This window comes from Acipenser ruthenus, chromosome 3, assembly GCF_902713425.1.
Source record: "Acipenser ruthenus chromosome 3, fAciRut3.2 maternal haplotype, whole genome shotgun sequence".
NCBI lineage: Eukaryota > Metazoa > Chordata > Actinopteri > Acipenseriformes > Acipenseridae > Acipenser > Acipenser ruthenus.
Window position 1 is genome coordinate 74576918 of NC_081191.1, and position 27723 is coordinate 74604640.

The 27723-nt window shown below is 36.4% G+C and overlaps 1 protein-coding gene across 1 annotated transcript in view; it reads left to right on the top strand.

Annotated features, from left to right (window-relative positions):
- The window catches only part of LOC117394210 (gamma-1-syntrophin-like), a 110304-nt gene extending 86886 nt beyond the window's left edge, over positions 1-23418 (top strand). The window contains exons 16-20 of the mRNA XM_059016740.1: positions 10486-10557; positions 11019-11171; positions 11888-11980; positions 15615-15725; positions 19192-23418. Of these exons, the coding sequence (XP_058872723.1) occupies positions 10486-10557; positions 11019-11171; positions 11888-11980; positions 15615-15725; positions 19192-19362 (600 nt within the window). The 3' untranslated portion in view covers positions 19363-23418. The remainder of the gene's footprint in view (positions 1-10485; positions 10558-11018; positions 11172-11887; positions 11981-15614; positions 15726-19191) is intronic.
- The last annotated feature ends 4305 nt before the right edge of the window (positions 23419-27723 follow it).

A 27723-nucleotide genomic window follows, 5' to 3' on the forward strand; every position in this document is an offset into this window, starting at 1 on the left:
AACTATGGAACATGACATTTTAAAATATAAAAAAAGGCCTCAGCTATATTCCAATCGAGCTGGTTTTGTTCTGTTTAACAATGCCTCTTCAGATGCACTGACAGTAGCTCCTTGTGTTATTCCTGACAAGGTTACACCCTTAGTTTATTGAAACTTGTAATTATTCAATACAAGACTCATAAAGACCACAGGTGTCTTATTGCCTATTGTCAGTTTTTTATGTGAACCATTTATGGAACCACCTCACATTTCTCCTGAGTCCCAATATAAAGGAAACTGACACTTTTAGATCTGTTTTAAAGTATTCGTCATGCACCAGATCATACACATGTCAACACATTCTGCTGTGTGTAGGTTTATTCATTTACAAATGATCATGTTGAGGTATCTGGTTTAGTTTGAATTATTTAGACTTGAACAAAAATATTCAACAATTTATTTTAGTTGCTCGACAGAACAACTTTGGGGTCGAATGTTTCACCAGATTCTGTCAGGATGTTGCGTAAAAATCAAATTTTGATAAGGTGGTGTAGGTGATTTTTCATGAAATGATGCAATTCAATATTTTATCTGATCTGAGTTGTGCTGGTGTACAGATTTTCCAGGTCATTATAATAAATCACAGAAAGGTATAGCACTTGTCAACAACTGGTGAGGTGCATAGTAAAACAAAACAAAAAACTTATAATTCACAAAACACACATTGACTGCACTCTCAGACTGTCCAGAAATATATTTAATCATTTCAAATAAATACAAACAAGACAGTGGTGTTATGACCGCTATGTCTTCATGAAATTGAGTCAAATCATCACAGAACTCACTTAAATAGACTAATGACGTATCAGTTAGTTACATCGCAATTAGAATGATAACATTTTCAATTAGTCAAGTCACATCACATAACTAGAACATACTACCATTACTGATAATACATTCCACAATTATTCATCAAATTAATAATGAAAAGCAGATATGGAATAACAAAAGTCAATTAATTTTGTATTAGTCAATTCATATCAAAATTAGAACAAAGCAGTATTTTAAATTATACAATTCACCATGTTTTGAGCTCTTTAATGATTAGTACACAATGATGAAAATCTGTCAATTGGGTCAATCCACATCTCATAATTAGGACATGGTATCATATTACAATAGTAACATCTCTCTAATATTTAAAAACAGACTAGTCTGTTCTGAAAATAACAAAACAAGAGTACTAAGATGTTACACAAACAATTTTAAATCAAGTTCACCATTTAGACCTTTCAGCTTTAGTGATTCGAAATCCAATATGACTCTCTTTTTAAGTAAAGGTTTTTTTAATATTCCCACCTCTCTGAGAAGACTTCACATGTTCTTTCCCCTGGTATTTATAAAATGTGCTGCAACCGATACTTAATATCTTTTCACCAGGTGATTATAATTTCAGAAGAAAAAACATTCTGTCCCTCCCTGGTATCTGCCATCCATCTGAAAGTGTAGGAATTATAAACCCTTCTTTTCAAGGTGCTTCTTCATTGAAACAGTTTTGCTTTAGGCCAAACTATACCTCAGACAAATTATTCATGAACCAGTTCCCAGTGAGATGAACTTTGATCTTTGAGGTACCAAATCTTGACAATACGATAATTTGGTAAACCCATATTGCACATCAGGAGTTCTTCGGGTCTTATAATAGCTCCAGGGGAGTCGTTCTCATAACTATTTAAAACAGTCCTCTCAGAAGTCTGATGAATTCCCTATACCTTAACAATCAGATGTTGGGAAACTTTATTTTGAATACAAACCGGCAGATTGTCTGTAAAGAAAATCCTTTGAATGACGTTTGTCTTGTATTAAATTTTATAATGAATGTTATGCTTGTGAAAGGTGTCAGATTTAATGCTCTGGAAATTAAAGTCCTTTATTCAAAGCAGGTGCCCTGCTAGACTTCCTCAGATCTGTCACTGATACAAACAACCCTCCAGATCACATTGGGAACCTCTTGGAAAAAAACCCAAGGAATTAGCTGGGATCATCTTCTAGTCATTCATTAGGTTGATTGACAGACTATCCCCTAAATGTGCTCTATAGTCCTGGGAAATATATACTTACTCCATCTATAACTGTTTTACATTTAATGCTACATTTAGAAAAACTAAAAATAATAATTACATTTAATACATTAAAAAAAAAGATTTGTTGACATGTTTGTCATTTAATTTATTTAGTTTATTTTACATTATTTATACAATTATAATGTAACAGCTCTTTCATTATTTTCATAATTTAAATATGTTTAATGTTAAATCTGTTCAAATGACAAACATATTTGAATTATGTATTTTATTTTTTTTAATTTAGGAACTGCATTCTTTATCCTGTAGAAAACAATAAAGATCACCTGTTACTGCAAAACAAAAATGGAAAGGTGACATTGCTTCCACAGAATGAAGTCACTGGACTCTTCTTCCCTAAAAATACTACCCATGCCATATCAGCCCCTTTAATAGGTCTCACACTTTTGAGCTTTCTCCTTGTATTAAACTTCAGTCATGTAATTCATATTTCAAGAGAAATGTCAGACTTTCCATGTGAAGGTCAGGACAGCATATTGATGTTTCTATGCCATAGAAAATAGTACTGTATATTTAACAAGGAGCATGTGGTGACATCATTATGTGTTGTTTCAATTCTATGGTTACTGTGCTTACTGCCACATCTATTGCATTTTACTGAGTCAAGTGCATGATGTCACTGCTAGATGCTTAAAGTTCAGACTCAATTGTCTTACACTCTTTCACTGCCCCCTAACCCTTGGTTACCCTGAATAGAGCAAATGATGGTTTTAGTTTTATGATATGAATGTGGGATTTGACCACCAGAAATCTTTTTTCAGCAGGTTTGACTAACTATTAACTTTTTTGCTACTTATGTTTCGATTGAATCTGCATTTGCTTTGGTTCCCAAATGTTTACCTCCAGCTGAAATGTCAATTGAGTTGTGGCCAGAAAGTGGACAGAAAGCTATGACATCTAAACAGGGAGAAATTCCTTCTGGAATGAAATGTCAGTATTGTACCTGGAGCGGATAATGGTGGTGCCTTATTGGCTCTGGTTGATTATTTCTTAACTTCTGTTAAGTTATAATCAAGTTGTCTAAGTTGTTTAAATTGAATTGGAGTAGGATAGGATGCACTGATTAACTTATCCTAAAAAATAGTCAAAAAAGCAGACTTTATTTATGTCCACAATTGCTCTCGTGTTTTGTAACTATAATCTCCTGTAACAGAGCAGGGAGGGGGTTAAAAATCCTCCCTGCCAAACATGTGTATTTGCTAATTGTTTTATTTATTTGTTAATTGTTTTGGCAGTTGGCATAATTGTAAATTAGAGCCAGCTGCCCACAATTGTTACTGTGGGGCATATAAGCCTCACAGTTTGACTAATTTGAGACTGCTGAGTGGAAGGAAGCAGGAAGGTGTGTGCCTTGCTGCCGTGCAGTCAAACAGAAGGCACTGTGTGTATGATCGTGTTAACTGTGTGTTTTGTTTTGTATCGGGCAAACAGCTGAGCTGTCCCAGGCTAGACAAGACTGTTCCTGTTCTGTTTAGTTAGTGCTCGAAAAAGAGCTAGGTTTTTGTTTGTTTATTTTCATTTTCTGTATTATTAAAAGTGCGTGTAAGCGCTAAGCTCCATTTCTGTGTGCTGGGTCTCAGTTTTTAAAAGGGGCGAACGAATGTAAGTGAGTGAAGCATTCTTTCACATATGTTGGCAGCATGTGTGGGCACCCTTATAGACCCAGAAACATAGAAAATGGAAGATCTAAAGGAGATAATAGAAAAAATAAATAAGAATACAGAGCGGCAGTGAGAAATAAACAGGCAGTGGAGAGAAGAAATGGGGCTGTCGGAACCACAGCCAACAGAGCTGGAGCTGTTGCTCCAGAAGTGGAGGCTGGCACAAGCCCTGCTGTCTCCAGAGCAAGGAGAAGTCCTGCTGTCTCCAACCCCGGAGGGAGAAGCACCAGACAAAGGGGAAGAGGTGATGGAGGTGCCGACCAACCCCCCTGAAAGTTCATCCGGCGCCGGTCAGTGCTGTCCCTTGCCCCATACTCCGGGACACCCTGCCTAAGGTTCTGGATCTCCTATCGCTGGACCTGGAGCCCAGGAGTGTGCTCCACCAGGCACAATTCCTCGCCTGGTTCCCCATTGCGCTCTTCCTGCAACCCCAGATGTCCCGATGCAGGCGGCAGGCATCGCTTGAGTTCCCCCTGCCTGTTGCTGTGCTCCCCCTGGCGGTTCAGAGGTCATTACGCCAGGACCCATTCTCAGACCTCTGCCTGCTGCACGACCCACCAGGTCTCCAGTCGGCGCATCAGTCACATGTATTTCCTAATTGTTTTCTTTATTTGTTAATTGTTTTGGCAGTTGGCATAACTGTAAATTAGAGCCAGCTGCCCACAGTTGTTACTCTGGGGCATATAAGCCTCACAGTTTAATTAATTTGAGACTGCTGAGTGGAAGGAAGCAGGAAGGTGTGTGCCTTGCTGCCGAGCAGTCAAACAGAAGGCACTGTGTGTATGATTGTGTTAACTGTGTGTTTCGTTTTGTGTCGGGCAAACAGCTTAGCTGTCCCGGACTAGACAGGACTGCTCCTGTTCTGTTTAGTCCGTGATCAAAAAGAGCTAGGTTTTTGTTTTGTTTTATTTTCATTTTCTGTATTAAAAGTGTGCATAAGCTCTAAACTCCATTTCTGTGTGCTGGGTCTCAGTTTTTAAAAGGGGCGGACGAACGTGAGTGAAGCATTCATTCACACTATAGTGATATTTTAAGTTACAATTGCATTTTTTATAACCTGTTGTACAAATGCATTTAACAGTTTTAGCCTGGGTTAACACTAGAACGACGTGTTTATAGGCATACCTAGAACAACCATGACCGGTCAATTTGACCAGCGTATTAAAAACAACAAAAATATTATGATGAAAGGACAAACAATTGAATATAAGTCATAGTTTTATTCAGGAACGTCATATAATGCAGTGTTGCGCAAAGTTTTTAAATGCCACCCCCCTTTTTTAGCATACATTTTGTCGTGCCCCCCCCCCCCCCCCCATATTAAAACGTTAGACCATAACTTTATATTTTAACAGTTTTTTCCCCCGATTTCGTGTAAATTGCGTATTTTTTCCTTAACCACAAAAAAAGTCCAGATTTAGCTAAATACAAACGCGGATCATAAATTCAACATTTAAAATCAGTCTTGAAATATTTTTTTTTTCTCACTTCGAGTGAACATTTTGACATGTTAAACCTGGGTTTCTACCAAATAAATCAGTGAATTTAAATATTTTGTTTACACTTGGCAAGTCAACATTTAGCTAACATTTCTAACAAATAAATCCATGAAAAAATACATGTAACTTAACTCTTTTTTTGTTTGTTTTGTTTAAACTTGGCGATTCAACAGTTACCTGACATGTACAGTGCCTTGCATAAGTATTCACCCCCCCTTGGACTTTTACACATTTTGTAGTGTTACAACCTGGAATTAAAATGGATTTAATTAGGATTTTTTTGTCACTGATCTACACAAAATAGTCCATAATGTCGAAGTGGGTAAAAAAATCTACATATTTTTCAAAATTATTTACAAATAAAAAACTGAAAAGTCTTGATTTCATAAGTATTTACCCCCTTTGCTGTGACACCCCTAAATAAGTTCTGGTGCAACCAATTGCCTTCAGAAGTCACATAATTAGTTGAATGGAGTCCACCTGTGTGCAATTAAAGTGACAGATTAAATACACCAGTTTCTGGAAGGTTGTTTGTTAGAGAGCATATCTAAACAAACAGCATCACGAAGACCAAGGAGCTATCAAAACAAGTCCGGGATAAAGTTCTGGAGAAGCACCAATCAGGGTTGGGTTATCAAAAAATATCCCAAACTTTGAACATCCCCCGGAGCACCATTAAATCCATTATTAAAAAATGGAAAGAATATGGCACAAGCGCGACTCTGCCTAGAGAAGGCTGTCCACCAAAACTCAGAGACCAGGTAAGGAGGGCATTAGTCAGAGAAGCACCCAAGAGGCCAATGGTGACTCTGAAGGAGCTGGAGAGATCCACAGCTGAGATGGGAGAAACCGTCCATGGGACAACTATAACCCGGACACTCCACAAAGCTGGGCTTTATGGAAGAGTGGCGAGAAGAAAGCCATTGATTAAAAAAACCCATATCAAATCCCGTTTGGATTTTGCCAAAAGGCATGTGGGAGACACAGCAAACATGTGGAAAAAGGTTCTATGGTCTGATGAGACCAAAATTGAACTTTCTGGCCTTAGCGCAAAACGCTATGTGTGACGCAAAGCCAACACTGCTCATCACCCTGAGAACACCATCGCCACGGTGAAGCATGGTGGTGGCAGCATCATGTTATGGGGATGCTTTTCATCGGCAGGGACTGGGAAACTGGTCAGGATTGAGGGCAAGATGGATGGAGTCAAATACAGGGAAATTCTAGAGGAAAACCTGTTTCAGTCTGCGAGAGACCTGGGACTGGGGCGGAGGTTCACCTTCCAGCAGGACAATGACCCTAAACACACAGCCAAAGCTACACTGGAGTGGTTTAAAAACAAGAACCTGAATGTCTTAGAATGGCCCAGTCAAAGCCCAGACCTCAATCCGATTGAGAATCTGTGGCAAGACTTGAAAATTGCTGTTCACCAACGGTCCCCATCCAACTTGACAGAGCTTGAGCAATTTTGCCAAGAAGAATGGGCAAAAATTGCAGGATCCAGATGTGCAAAGCTGGTAGAGACTTACCCAAAAAGACTCACAGCTGTAATTGCTGCCAAAGGTGCTTCTACCAAGTATTGACTCAGGGGGTGAATACTTATGCAACCAACAAATGTCTTTTATTTTGTTTAATTAACTTTTGTGTCACAATAAAACATATTTTGTACCTTCAAAGTGTTAAGTATGTTGTGTAAATCAAATGATAAAAATCCCAATTAAATCCATTTTAATTCCAGGTTGTAACACTACAAAATGTGGAAAAGTCCAAGGGGGGTGAATAATTATGCAAGGCACTGTACATCTGAAAAACATTATCGTTCAGCAATTCAATCTTAGGTTTTCACAATAAATACATATGCACATCGGGAGTGAAGCGAAAGACACGAATACAGCATGAGTACAAAAAAATGTAGCTAGTCATGAAAAGAAAAGACGGTCTCCTTTTGCTTCTTTTGTGGAGACGAAATAAAATAAATAAAACACAGAAGAGTATGGGAACACCACACACTAAAAAAATGAAACAGTTTAGGGAATACCACCGGCTTGTGAAAGAGCTAATGTGATTATTATTATTGCTCAACATTATTAAAACAAAGAAGCATCATTTTACAGAAATACGAAACCAGTGTGTGGCGCTCAATAGCGAAAATGTAAGTAGCAAGATACAAATGGAAAATACAATATTTTCAAGGTTTTTTTTACAAATGAACAAGGAAGATATTTCACATTTGTAATGCCAGGTGTGTGTTCAAGAGGAGGAACGAGAGCGAGTAAGGGGCAAACCGAAAGAGAAACTAAAAGAATAGGGACAGTGACAGCAATTTGCCCAACCTGACCTATTCGTTTTGGGTTTGTGTTTTTTATTTTGCTCAGTGAGCAGTGTGTTTTTGTTTCAAACTTTTGTTTTATTTTTGTTTGAAAATAAACAGCGCCGCAGCGCCTTTGCACTGCAGTACTTGTTTGTTTTTTTCCTGCATTCTGGCCTGATGTCACCACTCAGCCAACCCTGTCACATACCACAACATTTAATAGTTATAATATATTTTATATGTATTGATCAATTTGACCGCTCCTGGTTGAAATAGGTATGACAGTATTTTATCTCGTTAATTTTTGCTCCATATCCTAAACACACACACACCACAATTTAAATTGAAATTCCAAAAGCGGTCAAAATGACCACCTTGATCGTTCTAGTATTAACCAGTTTGTAGACACTGCTTGGTGTTTATATTATTATAAGACACGTACTTGTTCTATGAGATTTATTTGGGGAATATCTATGTAGAGCTGGGTTCCCATTCATTCAATGCAACTTAGATGTGATAGACCTATCATTTTCCATACATCTCCTTCTACACAATGTATTTTTTATATTTGGTAAGTGTGATAAAGTAGTCTAATAACTCTGGCATTACAAATGTGGAATATCTTCCTTGTTCATTTGTAAAAAAAACCTTGAAAATATTGTATTTTCCATTTGTATCTTGCTACTTACATTTTCGCTATTGAATGTCAATAATAGTTCCATTCTATTGGTAACTTGTGAATCAGATTTATTGAGTTTTTGAATACACTGGATATGACAATTTCGGTTGGTATGAAAGTAACTTAGATTATACTAAATTATAAAGATTAGAGAATATATCTGGGGGGGGGGGGGGGGGGGGTATACGAAATGAACAAAATCACAGGGCCAAATGACTGGGAAGCTGGGGAGAGAAAGCAAGTGTGCTTGAACCTGTGGCACCTATTCAGTGCAGTAGAAAAGTGGTCAAACTCTCAGGCGTAATCGTCACCACCTGCTGAATTCAGTTTTTTTAGGCCTGCTAGAGGTCGCTTGTGAACAAACACAATTAGCACAGCTGGTGGTTGAAAAGTCCTGCAACAAGGATCATTCATGCTCAGTGCAGCCTACATCTTTGGCTGTTGAGCAGTCTAACTGAGCTGAGGCCACATTTGGCATTCGCAGTACACTACATTGTACCAGGCAGATAGAGGAGATTTAAAAAACAAACGGTGTAGGCGGATCGCTGCCCAAGCACTTGTAAAGAGTTGTTGTGCAGCATTGACCATTTATTATAGTATATTTGTTGTTCCTCAACAGGGATGTAGGCGAATTGCTGTCCTTAAATTCATGAATGAGGTAATTGGTGAACTTTATGCACTAATTTCTGGACTGGTGAAATAATTTCAGAACTGTACACTATGTAATGGTTTAAATTGGATTTAAATTTAATTTACTTTAGGTTTATTTAGTGTTTTTTTTTAAAAGGAAAGATGTATTGAGATATCATAAAATGTTATCTTTATCCTAGCAACAATGCAGAATACAGAAACGACAATAAACGTTATCCACTGAACGTAAAAGAAAAGAACATCAAAAGAAACATATCACTATTATAACACATTTATTTTTGAAAAAAAAATAAGGTATATAAATAATGGACTTTCACGAAATGTTTTTAGTTTCTTTTTAATCACTCGATCATTCATCCTTGACCATGACACGCTTGAGTGACTATGACTGAAGCATATGCACTTAATCACCTAATTAGTGAGACAGTTGATTGAACACTGGATATGGAGTGATTTCAGCTGTTGAATTGCAAACTTGAATAAAAGCAATAAAGAAAATCACAGAAAAAAACAATATGCCACGTCTGTCAGGAGAGCAGCGCCTTCGTGCAATCGGCATGTTGGAGGCTGGACTAGGGCAGCATACTGTGGCTCACTGTCTTGGGTGCTCACAGCCAGCAATTTCAAACCTGGCGAGACACACTCTGGCCACGAACTGGGAGACCAAGAGTCACAACACCTGCCCAAGATCGACAGATCATTTTGCAGCATCTTTGTGATGCCAATTGTTAATCACCACAATAAAAAGTCACTGCACATGCTCTAAAACAGAGTTTGTCATTTTTATTTTCTTTTAATGCTCAGTATACTATTAGGATTTTGACATTCAGTGGTCATTTCATTTTTACATTAAGTGTGCTGGTGCATTTCTTAGCAGACTATACACTTAAATCTATCCTGGGGACATGGATTTTAATGGCCCTTTACCTTTAAACATTCAGTAAAACTTGAAACAGTGTCTAGAAATCCACAACCAGTTTACTGTTCATAAATGTGAAAATGAAAACCATACATGCAAAATGTAAAACACAACCTTTCCTGCCCTTCCTTTCTGAGACTAGCTTTTCTTTTTCTGTGGGTCAGAATCCCCTTTGGAAAAAGTGCTCAATGAAAATGTTTTATTTTTATTTTTTAATTACACTATCACGAGACAGGCAGTTATTCTGGGCCCACATCACTGAGGCACTTTATGTTGCTGGAATGTATTTGTAATAACACTGGACTCTATTGAATAGACTGTTCCAGAGGTATGTTGATCGCTGTATTTCTGCCTGAAAACTGCCCTCGCTTTTGTAACAATTGAAATTCATGTATCTACCTCAGTTATTAAAGAATACAACTTTTTAGTAAAATTCCTGAAACTGAATCCTGCTTGTAACTGAATTAATACTGTCCTGTATAAAACTGTCATAGTAAGTTACTAACTGAGCCTTCATAAAAGTTGTGTTCATGGTCTGCAGAATGACGGGTTTCAATTTGTGGTAACATGGACACAATTCAACCCCAGAAATGATACCCTGACCCAGACACTGATTACCTCTCTTACTCTAACTATTCCCAGGTAACAACATGGGACTGGACCAAAGCTGAAAAGACCTTCACTATGTATGAAATTATGTGGAAAATTTTAAAGGTATGGAGGCATTTGATTGCTTTGTTAATTGAAACTGATTTAAACCTATTCCCTGCCCATGTAAAGAAGTGTAAGTTTGAATGCCAGTGCAGCAGTCTGCTCAGGTTTCAAGCATTGTTGTCTACTAAATGGCGTCTTTTAGTGAGAATGTAGCACAAATAAAATATTGATTTACAAAATGCCATAAGGCGCGGTAATTCATAATTGTGTGTACATGTAATGGAAAATTTGGATCTGGATCATGGTGCAATTAAGTTCATATAAAGATGGTGCATGTTGGTTCATATGGTTTTGTTTTAAAACAGGATTGTTCTAGCTATTACAATTGAATTCATACTAAACATAGGCAATTTTAAGAATGTGTAGTTCTCTACTCATTCAGTATCCTGGGGTGTATACGTTAATTAACTCTAAGTCTTACCATGATGTGTGTCAGATTGTATAACTGTAGGTTTTCTCAGGACAGTGACCTTCTGGACCAGCGGAAACACTGCTTCAGTGTTCAGACTGAAAGTGGGGAGGATCTGTTCTTCAGTGTGGAGTTGGATAGTGAATTATCTATCTGGGAAAAAGCCTTCCAGATAGCAACCTTTCTCGAAGTTGAGAGGATACAGGTATCTCAAAACCAACACTAATTGTATTAATCTAAATATCTTCAAGTGACATTTAAAGTGAAACTCCTTGACAGCTGCCTTATTAACCCTATATAGATAACATATATGTATTACACAAATAACAGTTAATTGTCAAAAAAGTTGGGCGTAGAAAAGTCTATGTAGTTTCTATAGGCATGCAGGCATTCATAATGCAAATGAATCACAACAAATACAGTCATATAGCATTGCTACAACCACAGATATGTAACCTCATAACAAGACTTGTTCATCTAGCACAGGGTTAATAAAAAAAAAATCACATTTCAAAAAGACTTCCAGTGAGTATGAGGTGTTATTTGTAAAAATATTATTTGTCATGCTTTTTCTCTCATTTGGAAGTTCGATATACAAAAACTTGTTTTGTTTTTTATTTACAGATAATTCCTTTATTCAGCCTACATGTATAGCTTAAATGATTTGTAAATAAGGAGGACTGTACTGTTATTGTTAATCAGAGATATGGATTTTTATTAATCAGAACAACTAGATGTACTGTTGATATGAAAATCAGAATTAAACCGTAAACAGTTTCACTTTTTTTTTTTAATGATGCATAAACCAGTCAAATCATATCAATGACAAGTTGTGTTGATTTTCTGCACTTTCAGCAGCCCTTGATATTTGTTGGATGCATTCTAAGTCAGTAATTTAATATTGTAACACATTTTTTTCAGTGCAAAACATATGCTTGTATAATGGAAAGTAACCTTATGGGGCTGACAATAGACTTCAGCATGGGATTTGTGTGCTTTGATGCAGCATCAAAGGTAAGCCTGTTCTGCAACCAATATAGAAATGTGCTCCCAGAATCATGTCTGTTGAATTGCTTGGTTTATCAGACAGAGGCTTTCTAATTAGGCTTTCTTTTCATTTTTTTCATCTCAGGGGACTTTTGAATTAAGGATAGTGTCCTGGATTTTGCAGGGTGTCTAATTTAAATATTTACATGACAATAAAACCAAAACAATAAAACACGCAACAGGTTTTAAACACTGAATTCATTAAGGACATTCTCCTGAACAAAATGATATGTAGCATGGCACATTTTATTGTAGGGTAATATACTTTCAAGTTAAAACATTGACATTTAAAAACAAATCATATTTTAAAAATGAAATGCTTCAATCAACTCTAATCTCGATGTAGTGGCATACTTGGAGCAATAATCTGTCTTCGTTTTCTAGTCTTAATCTTCATTTCTACAAAAGCAGTGCTTGCTTTTTTCAGATTGTGTTAAATACAAATTTTTAAAAAAAAGACGCCAAAATTGGTTCAAATGACTAAATCCAATATACTACAATATACTGGACTATGAAGAGCATTAGACTGTCAAATAAAAGAAACAAAGTAACCTGTTGAGAAAACAAGGCTATGATATATTGTATAATAATATAAAGAAGATTAGTCAATAGTATTATAACAGCAAATCCACAAGTTCACTGTCACATCTACTGTATGGTATAAAATGATACACGCATATGCCAAAATAATATAAGACGTACACTAGTTTGGTACCTTTGATCAGATCATCTCCAAAGTCTAATCAGTGCATATTCATATGAAGAAAATCCAATATCAAGTCAAGGTCAAAGTCAAGGAGGAAACCCAAAAACATTTCCCATTGATGGTTGTTATACTTCACTCCACTTAGTAGGTTTTTTATATCTCAGCTTTTAAAATGAAGATTAGGATTTTGTCTTTTCCGTTTGTGTGCCCTGCGTGCTCACTCAACCTGACCCGAGAATGCTTTATTGACCACTTTTGTGCAGTCTGCATGGAGGGAGAGGAGGTTTATCACTGAAACAGTGTGACTGAGAATGGCATTCAGAGCAATCTTAAGACGGTGGGTCTCAATATCACCTCTGTTTAACACAGTTGAGGCAGAAATATTTTCTCAACAAATTATACATACTCTTACCCTTGTAGCCACTGTGAGATTATTTATATTACACTGTTTCGTTTCTTGCAGACCCATTTTTTGTTCTACTTAAAAGCATTCCCTCTTTATAAAAAGAATATTAATCTGGCAATAAATAGCCCTGTGTCTTCACTAATTGTGAAATATTTCAAATCATTAATTGACACCTTATTTGTCAGTAAGCACTTAGCATGTTCAGCAGGAGAGTGTGAAGACTGATAATGGATGCAACAGAGGAAACATACATGGGTCGGTCCATCACTCTTCTGTGATATATGTGACTTTGAGTGCTTTTTTTCCCCCCAGCTGTCCAGTACTGCTCTTCTGTTTTTTTTTTTTGTTTTTTTTTTTAACCCATTACAAGAAACAGAGACTAATAAAATGCACTTCACCTAAAATATATATATATATATATATATATATATATATATATATGGCAGTAGTTTATAGTTGAATTCTAGTGATTATAGTGATTACTATTTGATGACCTGTAAGAAGTTTGGCTAAAAAAATAAATAAATAAAAAAAATGACATTAAGTACACGCTGTGATAAGCTAGGCATTTTAACTTTAACCCTAATATAGAGCTCGCTAACATATATGATTACACTATTTTTGCAATCCAGGGAGTATCAGAATAGGCTTCCACCAAGTCTATATCCTCTGTTACTTGCGGGAGGTCTTGTATGAAAACATTTTCTTACTGTTGATGTGGATATTTGCTGGTAGAGTTGTGTTATTATCAGATGCCAATCCTGATTCACACTGAGGACTGAGGTAATGATTCTGTTTTGCATGGTTGACCACTTCCAGAATGCCTGTGAAACTCAAAAACATGTTTCACTTCACATGCCACCCGCATACAAATTATACAGGGTTAACTGTGCACTGACAACAGCTAAAAAAAAAAGGAATAAGTAAACCAATGCTTTTACTTCATGAAAATACCACTTTGTTTGACTTAAACAACGGTATAGCAGCCTTTGCTTTGTAGTTAATTCAGTGGGGTAAAGTAATGACTTCACAACCTATTCTCACTTCTGGGACATTATATATATATATATATATATATATATATATATATATATATATATATATATATATATATATATAACATTAATACAGTTTTACATATGATGTCTTTGATTGTGTTTTGCAAATGAAGGAAAATTCAAATACATGTCTGTATTTTGAACAGATATCTGAACATGATAATACCACGTTCGTCCCAGCACTAATAATTAACACATGTTTTAATAGGAGACACCCTTTATATAACTTATTCACATAAATGACACAAATCAACTATATATTATTTATTGGTCTACTCTGATAAAAAAAAAAAAAAGAACATAGTCTTACAATGAACATGGTTTGGTTATGACAATGTATGACAATGTATGACAATGGTTAACCGTGATAAATGATGGTTGACCATTTTAATAGTTCGACGTTTTAAGAAAAGATGGTGTAACATTGTTTAGATATAATACAAAAATCTGAGATTACAGGTTTTTCTTATTTTATATCCAGAGTACTGCTTTAATTGAAAAAGGCAGTAAGCTAAACCCCAACACTTTATATAACCTAAACACAGAAGAAAACTCCCACGTAATGTACTCAACTATACCACAACAGACACTAATTATGTTGTATCTCAGAGTTATTCATCAACCCAGCACCTAAGGAGTTTGCTTAGGAAGAACCTACCATATGTCATTTTAAGACTCGTTATCTTAATGATCACAATGCAAATACATTAGCAAATGTATTTGCATTGTACCAATAACAAATGCTAATGATCAACCACACCGTTTGCTATGGGTAATGTACTGTTTACTATCCTTCAGATATAACACTGATGTTCAGATTTCAGATAGAAAATACAACACATATTAAAGATATTTGTTGCAGTTCTACAGTCAGGGGAATTGCAAACAAAAGTAACAAGCCTGTATTAATACTAATTTGATCAAACTTCTATGTCAAATTTGCATTAAACCCTAATTAATGTAACTAATGATTCCATTTAAGCTATATATATCACCCTGTAGAATTAAGTAATTTTGCTTCATAAAGTCGAATGAAACCTGCTGAATAATGTTACATTAACATATTGAATTACATACCGCTTTGTAGTTTTCCATATATTTAACGAAAAACGGACATATATAAAAAATGTGACATTTTGAAATCTAACATGAAATATTGTACTACTAGTTAGCTTCCGTTAGACTTTTGCAGTATCATTTTGAGGTTTCTTTGATTACATGATGTTAAATAAAAGATCTACATAATGTTCATGTAGTTTTTTTATTTATTTATTTATTTTTTAAATTATGTCTAAATCCTAAAATTCTAGGTGATGCAAAACTTTTGGCCATAGCTGTACAGTGTGCCAAAATATGTATGGCAAGCCATCTATCCGTACATATTAACATGTTCTAACAGTTGTTCAAAATACAAATCAATTGATCTTTCAGGCTGTGCTTTGGAGATACAAGTTTTCCCAACTTAAAGGTTCCTCGGATGATGGAAAGAGCAAGATAAAGTTTCTGTTCCAAAATCCGGACACTAAACACATCGAAGCCAAGGTAACCAGATCTACAGGATCTCTTAGTTTATAATAACCAGGTGCTGTTTTTTTGGGGAATAATGGAGTTGTTTCTTTAGGATGAAACCAATCCTAAAGGAACAAGTTGACTGGAGATTGGAAAGGTTATTATCAGTTAATTTTTGTTTTGGCACCAACCGGTCACCGGAAATAAAGTTACTGTACTAGAAATAAAATAAGTATTTATAAGGGAAAAGAGGGGAAGAGGGCTTGAACGAGGGCTCTTCCCCCTAGTTCCTTCCTACCAATAACATCTGCTAATCCCCTATTTAAACCCCAAGCCTTGAGTTTGCTCTCTGTCTTGCGTTTGTTGTTTTGCCTCGCTATGCAGCGCAGGCTCAAGACTATAGAATCATTTTCAAAAAATGACTACTCACCAGCAGCATCTGTCTTCCCCATCGGAAACAGAATTTTCAGATCAAGAGCAATTCTCAGCTTCCTCCCACCATTAATCCAAAGAGAAAATGCCTAAAGAAATCCAACCGTCCGACCGTCCGACTGCTCCGTCTTCACCCGACAGCGTTGCTGACCAAGTCACCTTGGCCTCCGTTGAACCCACTGCTTCAACTTCCACTGGTCTCTGTTGCAGCACACCCCTACGCCACACTATACTTCTCCAGTTCGTCTCTTTCTAAAAGACTGGGCCACCAATAAGCTCCTGAAAGTGTGAAGAAAAGGAATCCCAATTCCAGCAAGGAGCGATCGAAATGTATTTTATTTATACTGTCCGAAGAGCCATATTTTCTTCTTGCACGGCAACCAAGAGAATCACAAGATTGCTCCGCTCCAGCAAAAATAAAAAGAAATTCCAGTGCCTGCCGTTCTACCAGAATCATCGGCTCTTCTCGATTTTTTATTTTTATTTTCGACATGCATCTACAAATAGCCAATGATATGAGTCAGATACGGAGAAACAATTCTTTATCAATTCCACATAGCATTCTCAGCCAAAGCAGCATCCCATCTAGCATTGGATAATGCTCTCATAGACTGGTCTCAACCGATCCAGATCTTATCAACAGATTTTATATATACTGTATATAAAATAAATAATAATATACCACTCACTCTTCATCCTCCTGCCCCGAGGCCACCACCTCTTCATCATCTTCAAATCCCCCATTACCAGATCCAAGACACATCCCCGCTTCAAGAACTGCCTCTTGGACCCATTATCTATCCATTCATCAGCCCCTCCAGATACTTCCACTGTCAAGGATATAATGGGCCACCCAATTAAATACACAGGCGGCAAACACATATGTAACAATTTCAACACTACATTTTGCGCAGCCAAACAATAACGGTCCCTCCACATACGCAGCATCCGAGGTGACACGCACTCCCTTTCCATCTAGCTGCTTTCCTAGAAATGTCAATCATCTCTCCTCATCGCTTCCACTCCCATCAACATCCTCATCTCACCCGATCGCAAATTTATTTCCTACCTCATCTCTGGACTTTCCAGTGGATTCTCTGCCAGACTAAAATGCATTCCATCATCCACCTTTCATTGTAGAAATCTACAATGTGCACAAAGGAACAATTCTGCACAAATAACATTGGACACCCTTTGAAGCAAGACTCCTGGCCGATAAACTGGAACGTATTAATTCCCTCATTGAATCCTTTCAATCAGCCGCACCATTTCAAAATGGAATCCCTTTCACTTCAGGGACACTTATTTCACATCTTCTCGCTCTCTCTACAACAGCAAAAATCTATATTTCTTCGGAAGCAAGGAAAGATATCAGGATGTGGACTTCCCTCCTGCAGCACTGGCATGCCTTTCTATGTTCTACAATGATTTCATATCTGCCCCCCTTTATCTCTCTCTACATACTGACACTTCCTTCATCAGTTTCGGCGCCTTCCTCTGGGCCCCCACTGACAATGAACCTGATTCACCCCTCCTCAGTTTCTTCTCATCAGCTCAATAATACATGGCCGCCACCCTCACACCTTCTACCAGGTCGTCCTATGCAACAGGCTGGTTCGCCTACTCAACCTTCTGCATACCAATTACTACCGCCGTTCTATATTCATAATCACAATCCTCCACCAAGGTTATTTCTCTCCTTTCAACAATCTAGTCATGGAATCTCTTTGCCTCGCTGCTGCCTTTGATTTTCTCCTGAATTATTTGCCCCCCTCCTTCATAGTATTGCTAGTATGCCCCGATTGGAGGCCATCTCTCTGACAAGACCACCAGAGGTTTCCTCCCACATAAGGGGGGGGGGGGCTGTTCCTCGCCACTGAACAGTGAAATTAGTCTTAAAAAAATAATAAATAAGTAAATACATTCATAATTCATATTTGTTTTGCATTGGTGGTGCAGTTGCGGGGTGCCAGGGGTCCTCTTTTGGGGGTAAGTGAAGCTCACTTCACAACCTTTTGGATTCGTTCTCTGTGAGGAAGGTTCTCCGCGAGGAAGGTTCTCCGCGAGTCAACAGGGACCCCCGGCCAAATTTAACTATCACTGTCATCTTCCCATTTCCCTCTTCTAGATCCCCCTTGGGGGAAGTATAAGTATATATATATACTGTATATATATATATATATATATATATATATATTGTAAACGAACTCACCCACTCAGGTTCGTTGCCCCTTTAAAAATACGACCCAGGACTCAGAAATTGAGTTTTCAAGCGCTGACGCACTAATTTTTAATAAACACAAAAGTAAACAAAACACAAACAAACACCTAACTCCCACTGGAGCGCTAACTAAACAGGTTTTCCCTCACTACCTCGCAGGACGGCTAAGCCGTTTACCTGACACCGAACACAAACGCTAACACAGCACTTACTTCTTCTGACTGCTCGGAAGCAGAGCACCTCTCTTCTGCTTCCTTCTACTCAGCAGCCCTGTGCAGACAAGCTGCACGTCTTAAATACCCCGGTGCGGGTGATAATTAATCAATAAACAAATTAACAAAACAATAAGACAATTAAGAAATCAAATGAAACAATAAAGCAACACAAATCAAAACTGTGCATTACCCTCGCAGGGAGGTTTTAACCCCCTCCCTGCTGTCTCTCACAACCCTCTATCTCACAATATATATATAAAAATCTTCTGGAATACTTTTTTTTACAAAGGTATGAAATATGGGCTGTATATTATTTATTATGTTTTTTTTGGGTTTTTTTTGTTTTTTTAAGAGCAGCTTTAAAAATGACAGTCAGAATAACCAAATTGTCTGTGTTAGAAAGGACTGGCATATAAAATCAGTCATTTTATATGCCTTTGCAAAAGACATTTCTGTCATGTATTATAGTATTATTAGGGCAACTGAAAATAAATAGGTCTCATATGACACATAAAAACATAGCACAAATACAATGCAACTGCTGGTTAGCTATCCAGCCTCACAATAACATTTTAAATAACATTTATGTACTACTGTATATAAATTGCATTCTTCTCTCTTTTTCTTAAAGGAACTGGAGTTCTCAAATCTCTTTGCAGTGCTGCACTGTATCCATTCATTCTTCGCTGCCAAGGTTGCTTGTCTGGACCCTCTCTATGTGGGCAGTCAGGGTGCTGCTGCTGCTGCTGTCGCCAGTACTGCTTGTGCTACTGCTACAGGAAAGATAAAGTACTCTACCTGACAGCCCCTGCACGGTGCAGTCTCTTTCCAGCAGCGTGTTGCTGCTTCACAGTACATAAATATTCATCATATCATATATAGCCTAGAGGGAAATGAGATCGCAGTAGCCAATTCAAGAACATCTCAGCAGGGGACAAAGTGATCATCAGATTTCTGCAGGGAAATATAGTATATTCCAAGCTGAAACTGGAGATTGGATACATATACTTACCTTTAGTATGATTTATGAGCACTATTTCTTTTTTTTTTTTTAAATACACGCAATTCAAAAAGTGTCACAATCAACACAGCACATGCAATTCTATGACTCATTTTAAACAACTGGACATCGTATTTTCTGACTGACACCGTCACTGTTATGTTGTAGGCTCCACAGATTATAGTGGGCTCAAGCATGTTTCTTTACAACCTCAAGCATCTGGAGCATTACAGTGTGTTAGATATAAAGTATAAAGGAGGAACAAGATATATTTTGTTGTCTGTTAGTTTATACACAACACAGAAAATGCTAAATCTCAATAGAAGGCTATAATTTATTTGACGTAAGTGCAGACTTGACTGCTCTAGATATCACTTTAATTGCATATCTGGAGGAACGGGAATGTGCAATAGGGTATATTTTGAGGTTCTCTTTTTTCTTGATTTTTGTATTTTCTTTATTTAAAAAGATCCAGAAAATTTAGAGCCACCTTTTTAATCTGTTAATGCAAAGAATTAAGAATTAAGGTCAGTCCAATTTGGATTTTTTTTATATATAAAGGGCCTAAACAATTGACATGAGGTTTAATCAGAGGAAATTGAAATAATATAGTTCAAAGGGCTTCATTAGTTTCAGTATCTTTTACAAAAATAAGTCATGCAAAAAATGTATAGGGACATACCCAAGACAAGGGCCAGTTAACAGGTCTTGCAGAGTCAAAAGAGCAATTTTCCACAAGCAATTTTCCAATGGTTTGTTAAGTTTACAGGTGTCGGTGTCATCATTTTAAGGTTCTATAATAGTGACATGAATGCATTATTTTACAGATATTAAATATCCCAGAAGATTATTTAACACTACAACATTAGCCTTAATGAATTGTAAAATTAAATCACTTATTTTTACATATAGTCACTGTTGAAACATAAGTAATAAATTAATTGTTTCTTTTCATTATTGTAAATATAAACAGATTAAACGATTCAATTGCTACAATCCATTCCCTTAGCATGTGTCAAATTACACAAAGTATAGACACTTTAAAGTGCTAATTTTAAAGGACTTTATAATGGTAACCCAGTGACATTTTTATATGACTTATTTGTAAAGAAACTAATAAGAGGTGTGCTTGTTTTTGTAGGTATCAATGCTTCTGAAGCTATGCTCTTTAATCTGATAAAAACATCAACCTGATTGTAGCATTAAACTGGTTTACATTCCGAATATAAAGAAGGATTTTGGAATGGATTCCTGAAATAGGTGCATTGAATCAGATTACACTGTGCACATAAATAGAGCAATTGCGATCCTTTAGTAACCAACTAGACAAAGTTCTAGGATCAGTCAGCTGCAAGGTACTACTGTATGTCTTGAGAGAATGGGGAAAAAATGTGGTTCGAGTTGGAGGTTTGACTTTTCTTATCAGTCTTTTTAAAAAGTAGCCGCATCAGATAACATTTGCAATCATTTTGAATGTTTTATTTTATTTTATTTTATTTTTTAAATTCATTTTTTCTGTTTAATAAGTCTGTGTTTAAGGAACTGGTCTTAATTTCTAGTTGCTGCCATAGACATATATAATGGAGGCTAGGTCAACAAAAGCGTGGTGTATTGCCAGAAAAAAATAAATCAAACCTCATCCAAAGTGATAGATCACAAATGGCACTGACTCTTACTTCTATAAAGACACTTTGTCTGAAACAGCCTACGTTAGGTATGTTTATGACAAGCAGCTAGGACTGAAGTGTAGCTCCTAAACGTTATCTAAACCCAGACCAAAGTACCTTAACATAGTCTTAAAAATGTAAAACCCATTATATGTAAGGGGACAGTAAAAAAAAAAAAAGAAAGAAAGAAAACTAAGAAACGGCTACTAAATATTTATAACTCAAAAATATTTTCTTGAATTCATATCACATTTGTTTTTACAACCACCAAGTGCGACTAATATTAATGGTGCTCTACACCATTAAATAATTACCTATGTCAGGTCACAGTCATCTACAGGACTACTAAATTACTTTTTTGACTCCAAGCAAGGAATTTATTAAAACATGAAATTTGGTTTGTCCACTCTTTGAGATATACTATTAAGCCCCTTTCACACTGGCATGATCTACCCGGGTCAGGATCCGGTGTCATGCGGGTCGGGTACACGATTTCACACTGCTTTTAATAAAGCAGGGTTGACCTGGGTGACAGACACAAGTACACAATGCATGTATCAACACTGCTGAATTAATTGTTCATTTAATTTGTTGATTTGAAAATACAGTCAAAACCCGCTTAGTATCACTTGAAAGGGACAATAAGCGGAGCTGATATTATCCAGAGTTCATCAATACCCTAACAAACCAAACGGCAAATTGATGATAATAAGCCAAGTGTGACATTTAGCAGGCTTTACTGTATATTAACTTATTTAGTCAATATACTGTAGCTTGAATGTTTAGTTTCTCTCTAAAGGAAAAATACAACCATTTAAAAATAAAACTGCCTACTATTATGTTTTTTTTTTACACCTTGGTATGTAGATTTGATGTTTGAAATTACTGTTCCTGTACATTAATCACGCTTTGCACCTTTACATTTTAAATGCCAAGCCTTTGTTCATGCTCACCACCAGTGCTCCATACTCTCAAGCTGTGTTCACACTGAGTTTGTTAGTGGGGTTGGTTCTGAACTTAGTATGGACTGTAGTGTGAACAACAAAGTTCACATGGCAAACGAACCAAACTGAGACCACCTGAAGAGGTGGTCTAAGTTCGTATGGCAAATGGTTCACTTGCTAAACATGAATGTGAACCACACTTGCTAAACATGAATGTGAACCACAGGGGAACTCTGTTTGCATACAGGAAACATACCATACACTTTGACCTTTGTAGCTAGATGAGAAAGTAAAGTTTCACGGTTATTTTTTGTGCAGTTGGTTGGTAGTGTTATGTGTCTTATCTCTGGTATTCTGGAAAAAATGAAAAGTATAATGTTTGGTCAAAACATTTCAAGGGGAACAATATGGACAGTGAAAGAAACAGTGACATTATTGGAAATTAGTTTGGACACCAAAATCTAGGCAGAACTTGGCAAAGGGAATGCTCTCCTTTAAGCCCCTGTATTTTCCTCCAGTACTCAGCATTACTCTCTTCTACAGCAACAAAACATTTATTGAAAAAAATTGTAAATAATTGAAAACAACATAGCCAGCCACATACCTGTTGGAATGATTTTTTCTGTCTTTAACATTTTCATAACTTTATAATGTTTTTTTTTCATTTTATTTTAATTTTTTTGTATTTCTTTCTTTCACAAATTGTTTATTAAATGAAGACTTGTGTCATACACAACCACCCACTGTGAGTAACGGATCAAACCTTATACTGTCCTGGAAAATGTGTTTCTGTGATTATTATACAATAATAACTGGTGAGCATTTTTTTTCAAAAGGCTAAACCATCACGGTTATTACAGGAAACACGCACTCATAAACACCAGCAACAGAGCGTGACCCCAGCGAGAGCTGTCAAACTGAAAGGCCATATGTCTCCCACAACAAGCAACACAGAACTTTAGAACTCTGGCAGGAAAAAGCTCACCATAGAGACTTTAATTCCCACCCTTGGGATAGGATGCTTATGTAGCGCCCCCACTCCTCGCGTGGGTATTCCATTATCATCTCATACACTACCCAATGCATTATTCTCTTCATCATGCGTAAACACATTTGGTTGTCTTTATTATTCAGCATAATATTATCATGTCACTGTAAATTACAACTGATTAAATGTTAATTGTAACCAAATGATCACAAGTAACTAAAAGTTACTATTTTAAATTCAATATGACAATAATATAAAGATGTACAATCTACTTTTTGTAATATTACATGAAAAATGTACAGAAAATAAATACTTTTTTTAATATAAAATAATGTATGTTGTTGTGTTTTCTCAACATAAGACTGTATATACACTGCATTTTTTGACAGGTTCTTAATTCAAGTTGCAAATGATATTATTTTAAATTACACCAATGTTGTTGTTTTCATTTTCTTTTATAAAGTAAAAATATAATTGTAATAATTTAGGTCAGATTAATCATTGTCCAAATGATCGCGAGGAAGAGGGATGCCCGGCACCCTATGAAGAACGTCCTGTTTGTATCCTGTATTAGTTTCTTAAAGTATGGTTCTTTCAAACATTTCAGAAAAGCATACTGAAATACACTGGATTTAGCCGAATAGGGTTTAATTTATTAGTACATTATGTAGTGCATTTATTTACCCCTAAGGGCCAATCATAAATATGTACTGCCTTTCATCTGTATGTTTTTGCCAGTATACATTACTGCATATTTTTAATTCAAGTCTCAATTAAAGTATTATTTATGGGTATTAAAATTATCATATTATTCATTTTAAATCTATTTTGAAATCATATTTAAAAATTATACAACAATGTAGTCCACCCAATTGAATTCAGAAATACAAAAATTAGTTTTTCCATTTTTTTGGTGAAAATGTAAAATGTCAAAAGGGCTTAGGAAATTGATTTTTATGTGGCAATATATTACATGTAGTGCAGGGTGGCCTATGCAAGTGTGGTTTGAGTTACATTTGTGTAAAGTTGTCAATCTTGGCTGGGGCCCCACAGGGAGTGCTGCATTAGGAGGCAGTGTGGTCCAGTGGTTAAAGTCCAGTGCTTGTAACCAGAGGTCACCGGTTCAAAACCCACCTCTGCCATTGACGATCACCGGTTCAAATCCCACCTCTGCCACTGACTTGAGCAAGTCACTTAACCTCCTTGTGCTCCATCCACAGGGTGAGATGTTAAATCAATGTCCTATTGTAAATGACTCTGCATATAATGCACAGTTCACAGCCGACCTCTGTAAAGTGCTTTGTGATGTTGGTCAACTATGAAAGGTGCTATATAAAAATAAAGATATTATTATTATTATTATTATTATTATTATTATTATTATTATTATTATTATTATTAAACTATTGTCCTCCAGTGGTTTAAACTATTGAAAGAGTTCAACTCCTCCTACTTCAGAAACACCTACTCAGGCGTTAGGCAGACACTTACTGGGCAGGGCCTCAACTCTAGTCTTCAGTAGTTTGGAAACTTTGGATACTTTCCTTAGGATCGGCAAGTGAAAAGAGCAAATTGGCTTGACAATGGCAGTGGAGGTTGGCTAGTGATCGTTAATCTTCCTGATCAGTAAGTAGGTTACTTTTGTATTAATAATTTTTAAAAAAAATAGGGGTAAAATAACGTACAAAAAATATATTACAAAGTGCCCTTCACACCATGGAACCAGATATAGGGCCAACTGGTTGAAGTTCCCATTTTCCCCATAATGCCATTCCACTACCACTTTCATGCTTCTTATAAGTTGGAACACTACAATTGGATTTGATATATCACTTTACACAACAGTTATCACAAACCGCTATACAAATAAGAATAAACCATATATATCGAAAATGAATGTTTTTAAAAATCAGAAGCGAATCAGCCTGACGGATGTTCTCAGTGACTGAGTTCCAGTCTGGGCGCATAATTAGAAAAAGCTCTTCCACCCATTGAGACAAGGTGGAAGGAAGAAACAGCAAGCCGACCCGAGTTGGAGGAACACGGAGAGCGACCCGGAGTGTACCATGTCACTGGCTCACCAATGTAATCTGGACCAAGTACCCTACAAGCCTTAAATGTCAGAAGTAGGACCTTAAAATCAATTATCTGCTCTACAGGCAGCCAATGTAAGGAAGCCAAGACAGGGCTAATGTACTGTCTTAGTTTGGTACAAATTAGGAGACGCGCAGCAGAATTTTGGAGTAGCTGAGAAGTTGAGAAGGCTTATAGAGATGAAAAGGCTTATAAAGAGAGAATTACAATAATTAATCCTGGAAAAGCTCGGTTTTGCAAAATCTCTGAACACCAATAGCACAGTTTTGTAACTATGGCTCCTGACAATAGCATTATAAAACACTGCATGTGTATTTTTAACTACAGATATGCCACATCTGTATGGTTCTAAAAGCAATAGCTAAATGGACACATGGATTAATCACAGTCTCTGAGCTCACAATTTCAATTCTCTAGCATCTTTTTTTAGCATCTACCACTGTAATAAAGACACAGTGTGACACAAGTGTGTCATTTTGATTTAGTGCTGCACTGACAACTTGGGTAATGGCATTGTGCTAGGGAATAAATGTGAAACATTACATAGCTCAATGCTATTTTTAACAATGAGTGAATGCAACTTATTATTAGTTTATTTGTAACACTTTTATCTTTAAAAAAAAATGAAAACTCTGTGGGATGCAAAGATTATCTTATAAGTGTCACAACTTATAAACTTAACTCTATGCTGCATGAATAGTATACAACTGTATAATACTGATACTAAAATGATCTGAAACCATCTAGAATGATATACTTGTACAAAACCCTTGTCTTAACCGCTTCTCTGAAATTAAATTTTGAAAGACACCAACAGACACAGCAATTATTTAACAAACAAACATGTTGCAACATGTTACACAGTAAGCAGTATTCTATTACTTAAGAAAACAGTTTAATTAATCCCCATGGAAATCCGCTGTAAAATTTCCTAAAATCTGCAACAAGAAAATTCTGTGGCAATTACTTGTCTCAGGCATGATTAGTCTCAAACCTACCATGATATAGCTACTATTTTTCTGGCTTGCAAGTTCGATTGCTAGAGATATCAAGAGCACAATACTGTTTACTGCATGATTATTGATTTGTACCGAGATCTGGTGGTATTGTGTTAAGCTGTATTACAGTATACTACAGTTTTGCTAGAGCTAGGCTGACTGAGAAATATGTCCAGGTTTGGTCTGTGGAAAAGGTGGCAACCCTTCTACAGTGATAGTAGGGAGCAAATGTTTGAGTTTTCATTTTTTTGCAAAAAATTGAAAATTCCGCAGGAGAGAGCAAATTCCGTGATTTTTTCCATGATCGTGGAATTGTGGAATCCTGGAGGGACTATTTCATGTTTCTCCATTTTAAATCGAAAAGTTATAAAGGTCGTTGCTGCCTGGTTATCAAGATTAACCAACCATTTAATTCAAATATTATTAGTATTATTATTTATTTCTTAGCAGACGCCCTTATCCAGTTGGGTTTTTACTGGAGCAATCTAGGTAAAGTACCTTGCTCAAGGGTACAGCAGCAGTGTCCCCCCTCCTGGGATTGAACCTCCGGTCAAGAGTCCAGAACCCTAACCACTACTCCACATTGCTGCCCCATATGCAAATATGCAAGAACAGGAGTGTTTATTACTGTTACATTTTGCAGTCATGCCTAAAGTGCTCATATCTATAGTAAATCTTAGAAAAGGATGTTACCAATGTCAGATAGCAAATTATCTGTAATACCTGTAAACCAGTGGACACCAAACAGGAATCATGGTAAGAGAGGGTGGTTAGTTTTAATTGTAGCAAGGTTTTGTTATTTTATAACAACACAATATAAATCTATATTTCTTAGTGCACAGAAAATATATGAAATGTCCTAATCTCCTTGTACATACAGTAACATTTACTGTACAACTGTTTCCTGAGCAGATGAAAGAAAAATCATACTTAAATTGGTGTACAGATATTTAATTTAAATATGGAAGATCATCTTGACAGTTTCTCCAAAAATGTAATAATTACTTTCATATTTATAATCCTGAAATAAATCTGGTATTATAGTCTCCATCTGTAAAATCCCACAGGACAACTAGAGATCATTGTCAACAAATAAAGCAGCAGTGGAAATACACTGAGCTGAAACATGTCATGCATTACTCACAGAAACAATTGGTCTCCAAGCAGACTACACTGATGGAATGATATGTTATTATTATTATTATTTATTTATTAGCAGATGCCCTTACCCAGGGCGACTTACAGTTGTATACAAAAAATACATATCAATAATTACAGTATAATTAAGAGTAAGATCCAAAATACAGTGACTTCAGTCCTAATAAGAGCAAATACAAAACACAGTACGATTTGATATCGGGGCAGTTCAACAGCAGATAACAGTGTTGATAGTTACATCAGGGTTAGATAGGAGTTCAAGTGAAATACAGGATTCTACAGATTGGGTAAATACAGGATTAAATACAGTAAAA